This window comes from Danio rerio, chromosome 8 (assembly GCF_052040795.2).
Source record: "Danio rerio strain M-AB ecotype USA chromosome 8, GRCz13ab, whole genome shotgun sequence".
Classification (NCBI taxonomy): domain Eukaryota; kingdom Metazoa; phylum Chordata; class Actinopteri; order Cypriniformes; family Danionidae; genus Danio; species Danio rerio.
Window position 1 is genome coordinate 58,593,204 of NC_141028.1, and position 17,643 is coordinate 58,610,846.

General features: G+C 36.5%; 1 protein-coding gene across 2 annotated transcripts in view; it reads left to right on the plus strand.

The window, feature by feature from the left end:
• disp3 (dispatched RND transporter family member 3) overlaps positions 1–15,425 on the plus strand; it is a 107,077-nt gene extending 91,652 nt beyond the window's left edge. Inside the window, exons 18-22 of one of the 2 annotated variants that reach the window (XR_015498420.1) lie at positions 1,364–1,523; positions 1,717–1,830; positions 7,005–7,165; positions 11,917–12,704; positions 13,340–14,029. Coding sequence is in view for 1 of the 2 variants with exons in the window: in XM_087265375.1 (XP_087121501.1) it covers positions 1,364–1,523; positions 1,717–1,830; positions 7,005–7,165; positions 11,917–12,261 (780 nt within the window). In the remaining variant the exon portion in view is untranslated. Of the gene's footprint in view, positions 1–1,363; positions 1,524–1,716; positions 1,831–7,004; positions 7,166–11,916 lie in introns of both variants that reach the window. The other variant, XM_087265375.1, reaches the window with a different exon arrangement.
• Positions 15,426–17,643: the final 2,218 nt, after the last annotated feature.

Genomic DNA, 17,643 nt, shown 5'->3' on the forward strand with positions numbered 1-17,643 from the left:
GGGTAAAACGTAAAATATTACAATCTTACGTCTACCTTATCTCTTTAAAAAAAGTTCAAAAATGCCAATTACAATAAAATAACATAGCACATATACATTCACATTGCATCCTTAAAATGTATCACATTTATTTTATTTTTTTTAAGTGACTACAGATTATAATATATTATTTTTTCCCAACACTTATCATTAGTTATTTTGTTAGATTAGCTCCAGATTTGGCTTCAGTACTGACTAATTTAATGTGTATGCACAAATATAAACTCATCGGCCACTTTATTAGGTACACCATATTCCAGAAAGCAGTCTGAGATGATTTGCGCTTTAAGACATAGTACGTTATCCTGCTGGAAGTAGCCATCAGAAGATAGTACACTGTGGTCATAAAGGGATGGACATGGTCAGCAGCAATACTCAGATAGGCTGTGGCGTTGACACGATTATTAATTGGTACTAATGGGCCCAAACTGTGCCAAGAAAATCTCCCCCACACCATTACACCACCACCACCAGCCTGAACCACTGATACAAGGCAGGATGGATCCATGCTTTCATGTTGTTGACTCCATATTCTGACACGACTATCCGAATGTTGCAGTAGAAATGGAGACTCATCAGAGCAGGCAACGTTTCTCCAATCTTCAGTTTTGGTGAGTCTGTGTGAATTGTAGCCTCAGTTTCCTGTTCTTAGCTGACAGGAGTGGCATCCGGTGTGGTCTTCTGCTGCTGTAGCCCATCCGCCTCAAGGTTGGCCGTGTTGTGTGTTCAGAGATGCTCTTCTGCAGACCTCGGTTGTAACGAGTGCTTATTTGAGTTACTGTTGCCTTTCTATCAGCTGAAGCCAGTCTGGCCATTCTCCTCTGACCTCTGGCATCAACAAGGCATTTGCACCCACAGAACTGCCGCTCACTGGATATTTTCTCTTTTTCAGACCACTCTCTGTAAACCCTAGAAATGGTTGTGTGTGAAAATCACAGTAGAGCAGCAGTTTCTGAAATACTCAGACCAGCCCGTTTGGCACCAACAACCATGCCTCGATCAAAGTCCCTTAAATCACCTTCCTTCCCCATTCTGCTGCTCGGTTTGAGCTGCAGCAGATCTTGACCATGTCTACATGCCTAAATGCACTGAGTTGCTGCCATGTGATTGGCTGATAAGAAATTTGTGTGAGCAGTTGGACAGGTGTACCTAATAAAGTGGCCGGTAATATTGTAAAGCTATTCATAAAAATATGAATCTAAATGAGAGGTTTGTGAGGAGTGTACTCATATAGGTTGAGCACTGTAGCTCCAGTCCATCTCAAGGTGTGCATTATCGTCTAATTTTAACGTTGATTCGTTATTTATGCACTTTTTATTTTCAGACCACCTACAAAGGAAAGTCTTCATTTCAAACTCACGCTGACTTCCTCCAATGGGAGAGTTTCCTGCAGAAGCAGCTCGCATCACTTCCTGCCTCGTCCGCCTTGAGAAGAGGCTTCCAGACCTGCCAGCACTGGAAACAGATCTTCATGGAAATTATAGGCAAGAGCGCAAAAAATAGCCCAGAAAAAATGAGCGCTGGTAAAAATGGCTCGGCTTGAATAAATGAACAATTGAAGCATGATTAGTCTGTGGCTCTGAGTGCTCATTAACCTCACTCTCAGCACATGACAGAAATGAATCTGCAGTCAGACTCAGGGAATGTGTGTGTTTGTGTGTGTGTATGTTTCTGCAGGTGTGGAGAGCGCCCTCTACAGTCTTCTGCTGTCTCTGGCCATCTGCATCGCTTCAGTCGCTGTGTTTACTGCTCATCCACTTCTGCTACTGCCAATCCTGCTCAGCATTCTGGGTATGGCATATTATTTATATTTATATATATATATATATATATATATATATATATATATATATATATATATATATATATATATATATATATATATATATATATATAGTTGAAACCAGTTTAAAGGGCACATAACCATTTTAAAAAAGTCAGATGTTAATGTGACTAAACATTTTCTCTTTTAAGTAAGTTAGGATTGATTGAATTTGTTTCCATTATGATTAATAGGAGAATAAAGCGAGAGATATTTTTTTGAGAAACTGTTATACATTTCTTGAGAGTCAAGTTTACATACAATAAGATATTCTGCCTCTGATAAAGCTCACATGATGCTGTCAAGGTTTTGGAAGATTCTGATTGGCTAATTGACAACATTTGAGTTAATTGGAGGCACAACTGTAGAATAGTATTTAAGGAAAACCTCAAGCACACTGCTTCCTTGTGTGACAACATGGGAAAATCAACAAGCCAGAATCAACAAAAAAGCCAGATTACAATTTGCTAAATTACACTGGGAAAAATACTAATTTTTGGAGGCATGTGCTGTGCTCTGATGGAACTAAGATTGAACTGTTTGGCCATAATGACCAGTGCTACATTTGGAGGACAAAGGGGAAAGCGCACAAGCCTGGGAACACCATCCCAACTGTGAAGTATGGGGGCGACAGCATCATGTTGTGGGGCTGTTTTGCTGCAGGAGGGACTGGTCCACTTCACAGCATAGATGGCATCATGAAGAAAGAAGATTATGTAGAAATGCTAAAGCAACATCTCAAGACATCAGCCAGGAAATTAAAACTTGGCCACAAATGGGTCGTCCAAACAGACCATGACCCTCAGCTTTCTGCCGAATGAGTTAAAATGTGCTGTAAGGACAATAGAGTGAATCTTTTGGAGTGGCCATCACAAAGCCCTGATCTCAATCCTATAGAAAATGTGTGGGCAGAGTTGAAAAAGCTTGTGCCAACAAATCTGACTCAGTTACACCAATTCTGTCAGGAGGAATGGGCCAAAATTCCTTCAAACTATTGTGAGAAGCTTGTTGAAGGAGACCCAAAACATTTGACCAAAGTTATACAGTTTAAAAGCAAAGCTAAAAAAATACCAAGAAAATGTGTGTAAACTTTTAACTGTCTAGAAATTAATTAAAAATTCTCAAAAAAAATTATCTAATTATTCCGGAATTTAGCAAATGCAAATCATTTAGGTAATCCTAACAAACCTAAAATAGTAAATGTTTAGTATGATTTACCATCAGACATTTTTTTTAAAAAATGGTTCTGCTCCCTTTTTTAGAGTGTACGTAAAGTTCTGGTTTCAACTGTATATATACACATACACTACCTGACAAAAGTCTTGTCGCGTTCTTGAAAGAAAGCGTTCTTGCAGGACTCCCAGAGTTCATCAAGATTCTTTGGATTCATCTTCAATGCCTCTTCTATCATTTGATCCCAGACATGCTCAATAATGTTATTGTCTGGTGACTGGGCTGGCCAATCCTGGAGCACTGTGACCTTCTTTGCTTTCAGGAGCTTTGATGTGGAGGCTGAAGTATGAGAAGGAGCGCTATCCTGCTGGAGAATTGTCCCTCTCCAGTGATTTGTAATGTAATGGGCAGCACAATGTCTTGATACCTCAGGCTGATGATGTTGCCATCCACTCTGCAGATCTCTCCCACACCCCCAACTGAGTGTAACCCCAAACCATGATTTTTTCTTCACCAAACTTGACTGATATCTTTGAAAATTATGGGTCCATGTGGGTTCCAATAGGTCTTTTGCAGTAGAACATGCAAACTCCACACAGAAATGCCAATAGACTCAGCCGAGGCTCGAACCAGAGACCTTCTTGCTGTGAGGTGACAGCGCTACACACTGTGCCACCGCGCCACCCTTCATATTACTTTATTATAGTTAATAACGATTGATTTCGATTCTGTATGAAATGTGACCTGGACAAGCTTGCATGAGATTCACTCCTTTTAACTCTTTAGCACTATTTGTCACGGCCAACTAACTTTCATCGAGGACACTTAAATGTCCCTTTGGACGGTGCCGTCAGATGCCTGTTTCCTCCATTCTGTTGGATTTAATTGACTCGTGTAATACGTACTGATGGTGAAAATCATTGCCTTTGAAATGCGAGCTCTATTCCCATCTCATTTATATGTTAATACAATATGCCAGACATGACATAATTTAACTTGCTTTCAACCGGGAATATTATCGCTACAAGTGATTACTCAGACTGAACGAATATACAAATTATGTGAAATGAGAAGAGACTGGGAAAATCAGCCCACTTCTATGTGTCCAACTTAACGAGGAAATAGATTTCAGAATTGCGCAACGACTCTTGAATTCAAGTAGAGGAAGGAAGGGATAATAATAATGAAAAAATGGGACCACAAACAAATGTTTAAAGAGGATGCTGTATAAGACACCATTTTAAAGGGTTATCATTTTGGTTATTGGATGTACATTCATTCATTCCTTTTCTTTCAGCTTAGTCGCTTATATATCAGGGGTCACCACAGCGGAATGAACCGCCAACTAATCCGGCATATGTTTTGCACAGCAGATATCCTTCCAGCACTTGAAAACACCCTTACACTCTCACATTCACACACACTCAAACACTAATTGTTTACCCAATTCACATATAGCGCATGTCTTTGGACTGTCGGGGAAACCGGAGCACCCAGAGGGAACCCACGCCAACACTGGGAGAACATGCAAACTCCACACTGAAATGCCAATTGGCTAGGGTGGGACTCAAACCCGTGAGCTTCTTGCTGTGTGGTGACAATGCTAACCACTGAGCCACTGTGCCACCCTATTGGATGTACAAGAAAAGGTTAACATCTTTAATGCTTATAAAAACTGTTTTTCCACACGCTGTAGGTAATAACTCTCAGACTGGAGAATGGTTTCAACAGAGCCCCACCTTCCAGTATCCCTCGAGTGCTCTGATTGGCCAGCTGAACCCAATGCGCTGTGATTGGCTAAACATATCATGGGCTGTATTTGAACAATCTAAAGCTGCCTTTCCACTGCACACGACATTTGGACACGACTGTCGGAATACGCCCCCTTGTGGCAGCCGCACAGTATTTTCAGTGTTGTCGTGCACCATGGGGGAGAAGCTGATTCTCACGGTGTCTGAAATAAAGGAGGGCAAAAGCAAGAGCCTTTATTTTCTGTGCGTTTGGATAGTTTCATGGATGAATGAATGGATACTAGAAACTCATAGACCGCTAAAGTACTGGAGGGAATGTGGAGACAACATTATATATATATATATATATATATATATATATATATATATATATATATATATATATATATATATATTTATTACTTTCTTACTTACATTTATGAACGGAAAAGTTTTTCTTTAATATAGACTTTTTATAATTCAAAAAATACCAAATAAACCTGCTTGGACAACACTGGAATACATCATATCCGGTCGGCAGTTCGCATGCGGTCTAGTCGCAGGAGTTCAAATATTTCAAAGGATCCGCAGCTCAATTCGGATCCGAATTTTCCGCATACGGAGATGATTAGAACTCAACGCAGCTCCTGGACTGCTCTCTATTGGAAATGAATGACTTCCAGTCTGTCGCTTGTCGTTTGTCATGTGCAGTGGAAAGGCGGCTTAAGCGCATGGCGCAGAAGTATTAAGAGCATGTCAGAATTTACATTTGCTATTTTAAGGAGGGGAAAAACTGTCGTTGCACTCAACGCATAGTCTAAAAGGGTTGTGCTTATTCTCTTAATGAGGTATGGGTGTGTTTTGAGCATAATATGTGTTAAACCAACCAGGGTCTCATCTCCCATTCCCTTTGAGTCATTTGCACTGTGCCATGGTGCATTCGTCATCCACATGGCTGATTTTGTAAGCAGAAAAAATGAACGCTTGTCTGAGGTTAAAGACCATCTACAGAATGGTCTTTAACTCCATTAAAAACATCCATTACCTATACAATATTCATTCATTTTCTTTTCGGCTTAGTCCCTTTATTAATCTGGGGTCGCCACAGCGGAATGAACCACCAACTTATCCAGCATATGTTTTACGCAGCGGATGCCCTTCCAGCCGCAACCGATCACTGGGAAACCCATGCACACTCATTTGCACACATACATACACTACGGACAATTTAGCCTACCCAATTCACCTGTACCGCATGTCTTTGGACTGTGGGGGAAACCGGAGCAACCGGAGGAAACCCACGCAAATGCAGGGAGAACATGCAAACTCTACACAGAAATGCCAACTGACCCAGCCGAGGCTTGAACTGGCGACCTTCTTGCTGTAAGGCGACAGCACTACCTACTGCGCCACTGCGTCACCACATATACAATAAGTAATTAATTTTCCTTCAGCTTAGTTCTGTATATATCAGGGGTTGCCACAGCGGAATGAACCGCTACCTATTTCGGGATTTGTTTATTGCGGCGGATGTCTTTCCAGCTGCAACCCAGTACTGGGAAACATCCTACATTCACACTCTCATACACTATGGCCGATTTAGTTTATTCAATAGCACATGTGTTTGTACTGTGGGGGAAACCAAAGCACCTGGCCCACCCACGTCATCACAAGGAGACTAGAACCATTCAGGACTAGAACCAGTGACCTTCTTGCTGAGGCGTACATTACATGTTTAATTAAAAAAAATTCTGCTGAGCCATTGCTATTTAGAAGTTGTTATCTAACAATAACATATCTTAGAATATCATGATTGACCAATTAGAATTGAGTATGCGATATATATGTAAATCTACCAATAGTCCTCGTCAAGACTTAAAAAAAAAAATTAAAATTAAACATTTTAAAATGTTTTAGCTGCATAACATTGGTTCATGGAAACACAACTTTGCGCAATAATTACATTTTTTTATTTATTTATGTATTTTTATCGACATTTAGAAAACAACTAGTACTGGGCAAGGATTAATCACGATTAATCACATCCAAAATAAAAGTTTGTTTTGATATAATGTATATATGTGTGTTTTATATATTTATTATCTATATGTGATCCACACACATACATACATAGAAACAAAAATATACAAAACGATTTTGTAACATAGATATTTAGGATACATAGAATTTCCGTAAGATTGCACTAATTTGCACTCTTTTGCATGTGTGTGTGTGTGCAGGTATGGTGTGTCTGGTGGTGGCAGTGATGTATTGGCTCGGGTGGGAGATGGGAGCAGTCGAAGCCATCTCTCTCTCCATATTGGTGGGCTCTTCAGTGGACTACTGCCTGCATCTGGTGGAGGGCTATTTACTGGCGGGCGACACAGAAACCTCGGGACTGGTGAATCAGTTTGCTACGATTTACATTTATTCATTATCTTTACAATAGTGTGATGTTGAAACTATATTCAATTCAAGTTTACTTGTATAGCCCTATTCACAATAATTATTGTTTCTAAGCAGCTTTACTAAAGGTGCACATTATTGCATTACAATCAAACTCCGAAAAGTTAAGTTTATTAGTAACCAAGCTTTTAACAGTTAAAGTTAGCATATATAAAAAAGCTAAGCCGCAGTTATATACAGTAGCATATAGGTGATGTCCTCATGTACATGTTCAATGTAGCGTATTTGTGTATTAATTGTATGTGTTGGCCTCAAAGTCTTATGTTATGTTATATGTTGTTATGTTATGTTATGTTATATGTTGTTATGTTATGTTATGTTATATGTTGTTATGTTATGTTATGTTATGTTATATGTTGTTATGTTATGTCATTTTATGTTATGTTATGTTATATGTTGTTATGTTATGTCATTTTATGTTATGTTATGTTATGTTATATGTTGTTATGTTATGTTATATGTTGTTATGTCATTTTATGTTATGTTATATGTTGTTATGTTATGTTATATGTTGTTATGTTATATGTTGTTATGTTATGTTATATGTTGTTATGTTATGTCATTTTATGTTATGTTATATGTTGTTATGTTATGTTATGTTATGTTATGTTATATGTTGCTATGTTATGTTATATGTTGTTATGTTATGTTATATGTTGTTATGTTATGTTATATGTTGTTATGTTATGTTATGTTATGTTATATGTTGTTATGTTATGTCATTTTATGTTATGTTATATGTTGTTATGTTATATGTTGCTATGTTATGTTATATGTTGTTATGTTATGTTATATGTTGTTATGTTATGTTATGTTATGTCATTTTATGTTATGTTATGTTATATGTTGTTATGTTATGTTATATGTTGTTATGTTATGTTATATGTTGTTATGTTATGTTATGTTATATGTTGTTATGTTATGTTATGTTATATGTTGTTATGTTATGTCATTTTATGTTATGTTATGTTATATGTTGTTATGTTATGTTATGTTATGTTATATGTTGCTATGTTATGTTATATGTTGTTATGTTATGTTATATGTTGTTATGTTATGTTATATGTTGTTATGTTATGTTATGTTATGTTATATGTTGTTATGTTATGTCATTTTATGTTATGTTATGTTATATGTTGTTATGTTATGTTATATGTTGCTATGTTATGTTATATGTTGTTATGTTATGTTATATGTTGTTATGTTATGTTATATGTTGTTATGTTATGTTATGTTATGTTATATGTTGTTATGTTATGTCATTTTATGTTATGTTATGTTATATGTTGTTATGTTATGTTATATGTTGTTATGTTATGTCATTTTATGTTATGTTATGTTATATGTTGTTATGTTATGTTATATGTTGTTATGTTATGTCATTTTATGTTATGTTATATGTTGTTATGTTATGTTATATGTTGTTATGTTGTTTTGTTATGTTATGTAATGTTATGTTATATGTTGTTATGTTATGTTATATGTTGTTATGTTATGTCATTTTATGTTATGTTATATGTTGTTATGTTATATGTTGTTATGTTATGTTGTTATGTTATGTTATGTTATGTTATGTTATGTTATGTTATATGTTGTTATGTTATGTTGTTATGTTATGTTATGTTATATGTTGTTATGTTATGTCATTTTATGTTATGTTATGTTATATGTTGTTATGTTATGTTATATGTTGTTATGTTATGTTATGTTATATGTTGTTATGTTATGATATATTATGTTATGTTATGTTATATGTTGTTATGTTATGTTATATTGTTATGTTATATGTTGTTATGTTATGATATATTATGTTATGGTATATGTTGTTATGTTATGTTATGTTATATTGTTATGTTATATGTTGTTATGTTATGATATATTATGTTATGTTATGTTATGTTATATGTTGTTATGTTATGTTATGTTATGTTGTTATGTTATATGTTGTTATGTTATGTTATATGTTGTTATGTTATGTTATATGTTGTTATGTTATGTTATATGTTGTTATGTTATGTTATGTTGTGTTATATGTTGTTATGTTATGTTATATGTTGTTATGTTATGTAATGTTATGTTATATGTTGTTATGTTATGTAATGTTATGTTATATGTTGTTATGTTATGTTATGTTATGTTATATGTTGCTATGTTATGTTATGTTATGTTATATGTTGTTATGTTATGTTATATGTTGTTATGTTATGTTATGTTATGTTGTGTTATATGTTGTTATGTTATGTTATATGTTGTTATGTTATGTTATGTTATGTTGTGTTATGTTATATGTTGCTATGTTATGTTATTTGTTGTTATGTTATGATATATTATGTTATTTTATATGTTGTTATGTTATCTTATGTTATGTTATATCTTGTTATGTTATGTGTTGTTATGTTATATGCTGTATATATTGTATTGTCTTATGCTTTATGTTATGTTATGCTATTCTATGTTATATGTTATTTTTTGTTATCTTATGTTATGGTATATGTTATATGATGTTATGTTATATGTTGCTATTTTATGTTATGTTATCTTATATTATGTTATATCTTGTTATGTTATGTTATATGTTGTTATGTTATTTTATGTTGTTGTTGTGTTTTTATGTTATTGTTATGTTATGTTATATGTTGTGCTATTATGTTATGGTATATGCTATGTTATATGTTGTGCTATGTTATATGTTGTGTTGTGTTATTTTATGTTGTTGTTATGTAATTATGTTGTTGTTATGTCATGTTATATTGTATTGTCTTATGTTTTATGTTATGCTATGCTATGTTATGTGTTATTTTTTGTTATATTATGTCGTTATGTTATATGTTATGTTATATTATGCTATGTTATGATGTTATGTTGTGTTATTTTATGTTATATGATATTTTATATGTTATGTTATGTTTTATTTGTGTTATGCTATGTTATATGTTGTTATAAGTCATGTTATAAGTTGTTATATGTTGCGTTCTCATGTTATGTTATGCTATGTTATGTTATATTATATGTTGTTATGTTATATGTTATGTTATGTTATGATGTTATGTTGTGTTATGTTATTTTATGTTACGTTATACTGTATGTTGTTACATTATGTTTGCATCCCTGAGCATCTCATTATTAGTACTCTGCGCACATAACCCTTAGGATCGATTGGATCTCAGTTTAGGCACATCACTTGAACTGTTCAGACGCTGGGATTTCCTTCCACTATTATGCCCTAGAGCAAGGCACTGAATCATGGCATGCTCCAGGGAACTCATTTATATTGGTATACCATAAGCTGCCCCCGGATAAAACAGCAACTTCCTAAGACAAAAAAACTCAAACAAAAGCAAGTTCAACTGCAGGTCGTTTTTTGTATGGCAGTGATTGGTTAAAATTAATTTACTTTGGCATAATTTGATCTCAAAAGGTCAGTTTTTTTCCATATGTTCTGAAATGTTTTCATATGGTTGGTCAAAATTATTTGCCCTCCTGTACATTTCTTTTTCAAATATTTCCCAAATTATGTTTAACAGCAAGGAATTTTTAACAGTATTTCCTATAATATCCTTTCTTCTTGAGAAAGTCTTAATTGGTTTATTTCAGCTAGAATAAAAGCAGCTTTCTATTAAAAAAAAAAAAAAAACATTTTCAGGTCAATATTATTAGCCCCCTTAAGCAATATTTTTTTTTTTGATGTCGACAGGACAAACCCTTTTTATACAATTATTTGCCCTAACTTGCCTAATTAACCTATGTAGTTTAGCCTTTAAATGTCACTTTAAGCTGAATACTAGTATCTAAAACATCTAGTCAAATCATGTCTTCATGGCTAAGATAAAAGAAATCAGTTATGAGAAATTAGTTATTAAAACTATTATGTTTAGAAATGTGAAGGGGGAAAAAAATATACGGGGGGGGGGGGGGGGGATGGGGGGCTAATAATTCTGACCAACTATATGTTGTGAAATATTTACAACTTTTCTCTAGTATTGCATTTTATGTCAAAAACACCAAGCTAGACTAACTGGCTAGAATATTACAGATATTTTCATCAAAAGACCTTTGGCTCAACGAAAAAAAAAAAACAGTGTGAACACGATCACTGCAGCGTTCAGCAGAAAACCCGCTGTTTCTGAACACAAACTCACTGACTAGCAGAAATGTCAGCATACTGATGAGACAAACACATCTGATCCTACATTCAGCGATTCCTCAAGCTTTACATCTCTCAAGTGTTGTGCCTTTAATTGCTGACAGGGTTGCTAAACATTATTCACAATGCTTTCTTTAAAGGATAGTATAGTTACCATCAGTCAGTGGCATATATACAGTATGTACAGCTAGTGTTTTTCAGCCAACTATAATCTTTCGGTTAAAGGTTAATGTGACTGTTTTTAACTTCATAATGTTTCTTTAGCTTCATTTGAAAATACTGGGGTAAATAAATTTCCTCATTTATTGCTGTGATTTTTGTCCGGTCTGACACACACTTTATATCGTATATCAATCAGGCATTGAAGATCACAGATTTTTAACGAAATCAGATATTAAATTTTACTGACTGACAATTAAAAAAATCTGTGTGGATATACCACATGTGAAAGTGTTGTGAAGCAGAAACAAACATGGCACGGTGATTGTGTTTGCTCACATGCGGTGAATGTTAATCTGAATCCGGCTCTGTTTGTCTTGCAGGATCCCTCCATTAAACGGCAGATTCGGACCCTGGAAGCAGCCAATCACGTTGGAGTCGCCATCGTTTCCAGTGCCGTCACCACGGTGATTTCAACCATTCCTCTGTTTTTTTGTGTCATCGTGCCTTTCGCTAAATTCGGTCAAATCGTGGCTATCAACACGGCCATTTCCATCGCGTTCACGCTAACAGTCACCACCGCACTACTGGCAGCGATGGGACCCAGCGACTTCACACGGCATCCCAGAGCTGTACTCAAAGCTGCAGCGGTGGTCTTGATCATGGGGGTCTCTGGAGGTCTGCTGTGGTGGACTGGATCACAGTTTGCTCCCGAAATGCTGGACTAAAAGCAAACAGCGGATCCGTTTCAACCTGAAGGTGGATTTCCAGTGCTCTTGAAGTGACATACATGAACAAAAATGAAGGATTTAATGTACAGTGCTGAACATATATGAGTACACCCCTCACAAAATGTCTTATTTAAATAAATACTCCCTATAGGAAGCTTTATAATATTATATGTGTGCATATACATTAGACTAGTCAGTACTGAAGCCAAATCCGGAGTTAATCTAACAAATAACTTATGAAAACAGTCCAAAATAAGTACACCCAAATTAATATATTAGGAGAAAATGTTGTAATTTTTGCTTGTAATTTTTTCCCTCAATATTTCGCATGCATTTAAAGCGCACCTATGGTGAAAAATGTACTTTTCAAGTTGTTTGGACAGACACATGTGCAGGTATACCGTATAGACCAACATATTAGGGTGATATAAACACACGCAGTCCTTTTTTTTTCAATTTAACAACATAAAAACGGTGGACCAATTTGTCGACCGCAACTTGACTCAGGATTGCGGTCCCCCCGCCCACCAATATTGATTGACAGGCGCGCATTACCATATCCTCAGTTATTTCAGGTCTGCCTTTTTCAGCATGTGAGTCAAAGGGTTGTTGCTAGAGCGGATACGTTTGCGGCCGGAAGTTAACGAGAATTATTTCTATTATTTATTAAATTTCTCATTTGTTGTATTTTATTAACATCTACCCCCACCCCAACCCTAAACCCAACCGTCACAGTAATGTAAAATCAGTTGTTGTACAGAGTATTAGTTATGTTATCTATTAAATTACCCAATAAAATTTATTTTTTACCGCCTACCCCCATCCCAACCCTAAAACCCAACCCTCACAGTACTGTAAAAATATTAATTATTGTTATACAGTGTCATAAAAAAATGCTGCTTTATTAATGTGCATATCGCAAATCCGGCCGGCCACATATCCGATCTAGACTTTACCGAGTCAAAGCGATGTCACTAAAGGAACACCCTTGGGCTGCGTCCGAAACCGCATACTTCCATACCATATAGTACGCTAAAATCAGTATGTGAGTCGAGTAGTATGTTCGAATTCATAGAATTGAAAATCAGTATGCGAGAAGTACCCGGATACTTCCGGCGAGATTCTGGCGTGCGCATCCCATGCACGCTATGCTATCCCATGATGCCCCACAAGCGAATTCATGAATGGGAGTAAAGCGACACAAATTACGCAGGTACATGACTATGTCAAAATGGCGGATGTAGTACGTCTGAATTTCATTCATACTTTTCCCATTCATACTGTATAGAACGTACTTTTCTAACGGCCGAGTAGTACGTTTAAATTCAAATGCAGTACCTACTGAGTAGTAGGCGGTTTCAGCCTTGCTCTATTTTTAGATGTGAAGCTCATTGGGCTTATTGTTTTCGGAATTATTGTTTGTAACTTTGTTTGTTGGTAGGTTTGCAAACATGTACATTTTTCATTGCGTCTACCTTAAACTTTAGCAGTTTGTATTTCTCGTGGTCACAGAAGCTTCCTGTGAGTGTGATTTAACTAGGTGCAGCTGGACAGCGCAAACGCGTTGCCTCACGTGAGTGTCGCTCCATTGGAAATAAAATAACAAACTTGCCTGCAGGTCGCACACCAGAAGCGCCGCTCAGCCACGCAGCGCCATGCATTATAGAATTCCTAACATAGGTTTCTATCAGGGTCATAATAATAATAATAATACATTTTATTTGTATAGCATTTTTCAACATACACGCAACTCAAAGTGCCTCACAAACAACAACAAAAAAGAATTAAAATAAACCACAAAAACTTGTCACATATACTCAAATAAAAGCATTCATGTACATAAAATATAAGCATATATCCACATGATCACGCACACAATAGTCCTTATATATGCAAGCACACACCACTCATACACACATAAACCTACAACAATATAGATAAAATGCATACACCTTTAAAGCTTGTGTATTCATAATGTCTTAACATAATGTCTTAACATTAATTCAGATGTCTTAACACGCTTTTTAAAAACATGAGTACTAGGGGATTCTTTCACTTCAAGAGGGAGACAGTTCCAAACTTTTAGAGCACAGTGGCTAAAAGAAGTGCCGCCAGATCGCATCAGGTTTACAGAGTAAAATTCTTAAAGTCACTAGAAGAGCGTAGCAAACGGTACACACAACGGCGCTTCAAGTTGGCGGCTGTCTGCGGCGCCCAGCCTCGTTTCTGGACACTTCATATTTCTGCCGCGCCACAGAGCGGCATCTGAATGGTTTCAATTTTAAAAAACATGTTTATGTGCGTGTCTGATGTGCCGTGTCACGGCTCTAAGAGGGTCATCCAGTGCCTCGGTCAAAGCTAATTCAGTGTGCATAGTTATTAGTCTCAGTGTACAAGCTCGACACTTGAAACTAGCACACAGTTGGCTGTAAAACTGTACAAAACACAAATGATTGTGTACTCTGCTTGTTCTGTGTCCGAGTCGTACATGTACGGCTGAATGCTGGTCCTCTCACTCATGCTGCTTCTCTCTGTCTGCCTGTCTGTTGCCAAACACAGAGCCGGGGAGCTCCTGGCTCCGCCCCCTTGTTACGTCGGGCAGGAATTTGAAACTAATCTTCATGTGAAGCAACACGCCCCTAAAACAGCGACCTGTGTACACGCCCCTAAAACAGCAACCTGTGTACACGCCCCTAAAACAGCACCCTGTGTACACGCCCCTAAATTACACTTTTTAACCCATTATAATACATAAAATCACAATCAGAACCATAATATTAATATTAAATCATAAAAAAGGGGTAAACTATTTGCCCTTTAAATTTATTATCTATCTATTTCTAAAGATACTCAGTGACTAAAATGTTATTTTAATAAATATATCCATTTAATAAGTCTGTTTTATTCAATTGCACATAAATATATGACATATATACACTTAGAAATGGATAAAAACAGGATGTTTCATAACAGGGTGTACACAATTATGTTGAGCACTGTGTGTTGTTGCACACTGTTAGAACTTAGGAAACCCAGTATGTGAATAGTTAACAGTCCGCATGAAAGTAGCGAGTCCTGACAGATGTTGGACAAAGGTACGCTCTGTCAGGAGTTGGTGTTTTATGTTATCGTTTGACTAAAAGAGCTGATTATTTCGTGGTATTTTGTATTTCGTTCACATTGTGGAGTGGACTCGTGTCAGCACGGCAGGAGAGGAACGTGAATTCTGTGAATTCATCTCTCATGGAGGAGCAGGACAGCAACTAGAGGAGCAAGATAGTCTAAAGCAGGGGTCAACCAAATCCCGTTCCAGGAGGTTCGTTGCCCTGCAGGGTTTAGCTCCAACTTGCCTCAACACACCTGCCTGGGTGTTTCAAGTATACCTAGTAAGACCTTGATTAGCTTCTTCAGGTGTGTTAGATTAGGGTTGGAGCTAAAATCTGCAGGACACCGGTCCTCTAGGAACAAGTTTGGTGAGCCCTGGTCTAAAGTCATGTTCACACCAAGAAAGGTAACAATTTGCATCCATACCAATGCAGCATTTAAAGAGGCTATTGACCTTATAGACTAATTTCACGCGGACGCCATTTTTAAAGCGAAATCGAGGCTGCGGTGGGAAGAAACCCGGAAGTATCACCCGAGTCACACAGTAATGTTGTGTACCTGACTGTATGGGCCCTATAATACACCCGGCACAGTGTGGCGCAAGGCGCGGCGGAATAGTCTTTTGGTAGTTTCAGCTTGGCGCAAGAGTGGTTTTGAGGTGTTGCGCTACGCTGTTTAAATAGCAAATGCATTAGCGCTCCTTTGTGCGCCCATAGGTGTTCTGGTCTAAAAAGGGAGGCGTTCTGAGGCGGACCGCTGGCGCGTTGCTATTTTGAGAAACTATAATAGATTTTTCATTAGACCAAAACTAACCCGGTCTAAACTCCAGCGCAGAGTTGCACCTCGCTTACACACTGCTTAATACACACAAGAGAGCAATAGGCAAATATCTTTACATATGAAAAAAATTTAAGTATTAAGGATATATATAGGATATAATAAGAATAGATATAGGATATAAATATAATGGAATAAAATATTACAAAACATTATTTTCTAGCCTACATAAATATGAAAAATCACTGCTTTCATGTCTTCTTCATCTCGGGAGACTTTTTCAGTTCATTCATAACAATTTGCTTTTGTATAATGTTATTATTATTAGCAGTATTATTTATTATATCCATATTTATATTTGTTTTATTAAAAACAAGCTTAGATTTGCCCACCTGTCAGGTTTTAGACAAAATGGGGCACAGCATGTGTTTTAGGATATAACTCAGGTTTTTGAGCACATTTTGTTATTATTGTTCATTTATTCGTTTGCTGGAAATTAGAACTGAATTTAGAAATAGTTTTGAAACAAATATTTGCGCTTAACAAACACAATTAATTATTTATAGACTAATTGATGTCTGTGCGTAAAGGTTTCAAGTAAAGAGCGAAAGTGAAAGTAGATCCATTATCTCTCATTCTCACGCAGTAGATGCTCTGTTTAACAGTTTTCTGTTAAAAAAAAACTGTCAACTGTGAACTGTTTGCTAGTGAAATGCTCAGTTTTTCCACTTAGACTGTCTTTGCGTCCTGTAAATAGCGAATGCGCTCTTGGCGTGATGCAGCTGGCTCTTAAAGGGAATGGGAGATGAGACTCTAATTGGTTTATTCTCAAAACACACCTATAACTCATTAAGAAAATAAACTCAACTCTTTTAGACCATGCGCCACAGCGCATTTTCCCGTCCTTAAATTAGCAAAAACGCATTCTGACATGCCCTTAAAGCGTTTGCGCCCTGCGTTTTGCGCTCTGCGCATGGACCGTCAAAATAGAGCCCTAAGTTATCAGCGAAGAGAAAGTGACACAAATTTATCATTTCACCACCTTCCGAGTGACCCGAAGGTCCGTTCTGAATAGATAGTGAAAATAAAAAGGGATATCAGACCTCATTTTCAGCTAAGTTAAGGGAAATGACACTAGTTAGCTAACGTTTTATTTCCAGAACACATGTTTTATATGACATTTATCAAGGTAAAGTTAATGAACTGATTCTTTCACTGTATTAGACTTGTCATGATACAAAATTTCAGTACTGAAATTTATATAAAAAACAAAACAAATGTCTTGCTAACCCATAGTATTCAGCAACGCTCAACAGAAATGACTGTGATTGGCCGTGAATGTCATCAGTTCACCGCACTTCACTGATGTTTATCAAGTGCAAACACAGACGAGCAATTTAATGATGACTCGACTGATCTTCGCGGCTTTAAATCGATCTAGTGTCCGTGTATCTTTTTTTGCATTTGGTGAAGCCACGCAAGCCCGACCCCATCTTT